General features: G+C 41.2%; 1 protein-coding gene across 1 annotated transcript in view; it reads right to left on the bottom strand.

The window, feature by feature from the left end:
• The window catches only part of LOC101862505 (xanthine dehydrogenase/oxidase), a gene marked incomplete in the record, with an annotated part of 42769 nt that overhangs the window by 13093 nt on the left and 27389 nt on the right, over positions 1 to 2287 (bottom strand). Inside the window, 3 exon segments of the mRNA XM_013083157.2 lie at positions 44 to 122; positions 380 to 484; positions 964 to 1156. Of these exon segments, the coding sequence (XP_012938611.1) occupies positions 44 to 122; positions 380 to 484; positions 964 to 1156 (377 nt within the window).

Here is a 2287-nt window from a genome sequence, read left to right as displayed (position 1 = left end):
AGACAGACGGACAGAGAAAGAGAGCAGGTATATTAAGGATTGCCTCGTATTTGGCGAAGTAGGCAGTCCTTTTTCCTTGCATCTTCATGTTGGTGTGCAGGTCAAGTCTCATCTTCATAGGTCTGGGGACGAAAAAGGCGTGAGACGTTGAATTATGTTGGAGGTGTTCCACAGGGATGCAATTAAACCCCGAGCTTACGAAAAAAGTTCATGTACACGTGACATCCATGGGAATATCTATCTCTCTATCTCTCTATCTACCTATCTATCTATCTATCTATCTATCTATCTATCTATCTATCTATCTGTCTGTCTGTCTGTCTCTCTGTCCGTCTGTCTGCCCGTCCGTCCATCCATCCACCCATCCGTGAGAACTGACCGTCTGGTGAGATGAGCGGCCAGGGCACACATGCCGGACACAGGGTTATTGTAGATGATTTTCCCGCCAAAACCTCCGCCCAGGCGCTTGTTCTCAACAGTCACGCTGAAGGTAGAAAAGAGAGAGTGACTGAGATTATTCAGAGAGTTTTTTTTTAAGTTTCAGTTTTAGAAGGAGTTCTACACAGTAAATAGGGAATGTAAGTACCGCAGATTATAGGGATTGAAAGAGCGTAACATACGAAGAAGAAAAAAAAGAAGGAAAGTAAGGCAAGCCGATATACAGAAAGCAAAAAAAAATGAAGAAAAAAAAGAAAGAATTTATTAACCCCCCACCCAAAACAACAACAACAACAACTACAACAACAACAACAACAACAACAACAACAACAACAACAAGAAAGAAAGGGAGAAGGAACGAAAGAAAAACAATAAAGAGAAGGAAATATAGAAAGTAAGAAAGAAAGAACGTAAAAAAAGCAAGACAGGAAGAAGGACAAACAGAAAGCAATTAAGAAAGAAAGAAAGAAGGAAAGAAAGAAAAAAGGTGGGAAAAAGAAAGAAAGAAAGAAGTCTGTTCTGCACCTTGCGCCAGGCAGCCCCAGGATCTGAGCCACCGCCTCCTGCACAGCATCCGTCCATTGGGTTGTGGCTCGAACCTCCATCCCCCCGGTATCGGAGGGCTGGCACAGTGAGCACTGAGTCTCCAGAAAGAAATGGAACTGGTCACCGCAATAGATGGTTCCGGTCAGTTTGTGAGGGGCTGAAGCAAGAGCCGCTGGGAGATTGAAGAAAAACGTCATATGTTATTTGTTTGTATGTTCGTTTGTTTGTTTGTCTGTTTTCCTGAGTCACCAGAAATAAATAGCACTGGTCACCACAAGAGATACTGCCGGTCAGTTTATGTGGGGCTGAAGCGAGGGCCGCTGGGAGATTGAAGAAAAGAGTCAAATGTTATTTGTTTGTTTGTTTATTTATTTGTGTATGTGTTTGTTTGTTTGTTTGTTTGTTTGTTTGTACAGAGTTTACAGAAAGATGTCATACTGATCACCACAATAGATAGTTCCGGTCCGTTTGAGGGGGGCTGAAAGGAGGGCCGGTGGGAGAGATTGAAGAAAAGTGGCAAATTTGGTACTTTTATTTGTTTATTTGTTTGTTTGAGTGTTTGTTTGTTTGTTCGTTTGTTTGTTGTTCCTTAGTCTGCAGGATGAAGTATTTCTAGTCACGACAAGAGATAGTGCGGGGTGGAGACGAGGGCCGATGGGAGGTTGAAGTTTTGTCTGTTTGTTGTTTGTTTATTTGTTTGTTTCTTCGTTTGTTCTTTTGTTTGTATGCTTACTTGTCTGTCTGTTGTGCTGGGCCACCAGAATAAAAATGGTACTGGTCACCACAAGAGATTCTACCTGTCAGTTTGCGTGGGGCGGAGGAGAGAGCCCCTCGGAGATTGACGAAAAAAGTCACATTTTGTTTGTTTGTTTGTTTGTTTGTTCCTTTGTTTGTTTACTTGCTTGTTTGCTTGAGTAAAAGGTATCTTGTGGGCACAATTACGGCCATTTAGCTTTAGGAAAAACAAAACAGCCAAACAGAAACTACAACTGATTCAGATGGCAAGGTAAGAAGAAGTACATGCTCTTGTCTGTACAGGATGCAGGAAGTTAAAGAATATACTTTCTTTTTAGTCGTTGAAAGAGAATTTTTTCAATACCCTTAAGATCTTCTAAAGACACGGAAAACGAAATACATACTTAAAATCTGAGTCTAAATTACGTCAAGTATGGTACGGTGTGGTATGGTATGGTTTAATTTCCATGAGAACACAGTCTTTTCAAAGAGACAAGATCTCAGGAATGATGTCATTTCCGGTGGGAACTATAAGGGTGGAGATCCATGAAAAAAACAAAAACAACTT

This window comes from Aplysia californica, unplaced genomic scaffold, assembly GCF_000002075.1.
Source record: "Aplysia californica isolate F4 #8 unplaced genomic scaffold, AplCal3.0 scaffold00214, whole genome shotgun sequence".
In the NCBI taxonomy this organism is placed as follows: Eukaryota; Metazoa; Mollusca; class Gastropoda; order Aplysiida; family Aplysiidae; genus Aplysia; species Aplysia californica.
The sequence above is the reverse complement of the archived record's forward strand: the minus strand, read 5'-3'. Positions and strand labels throughout refer to the sequence as shown.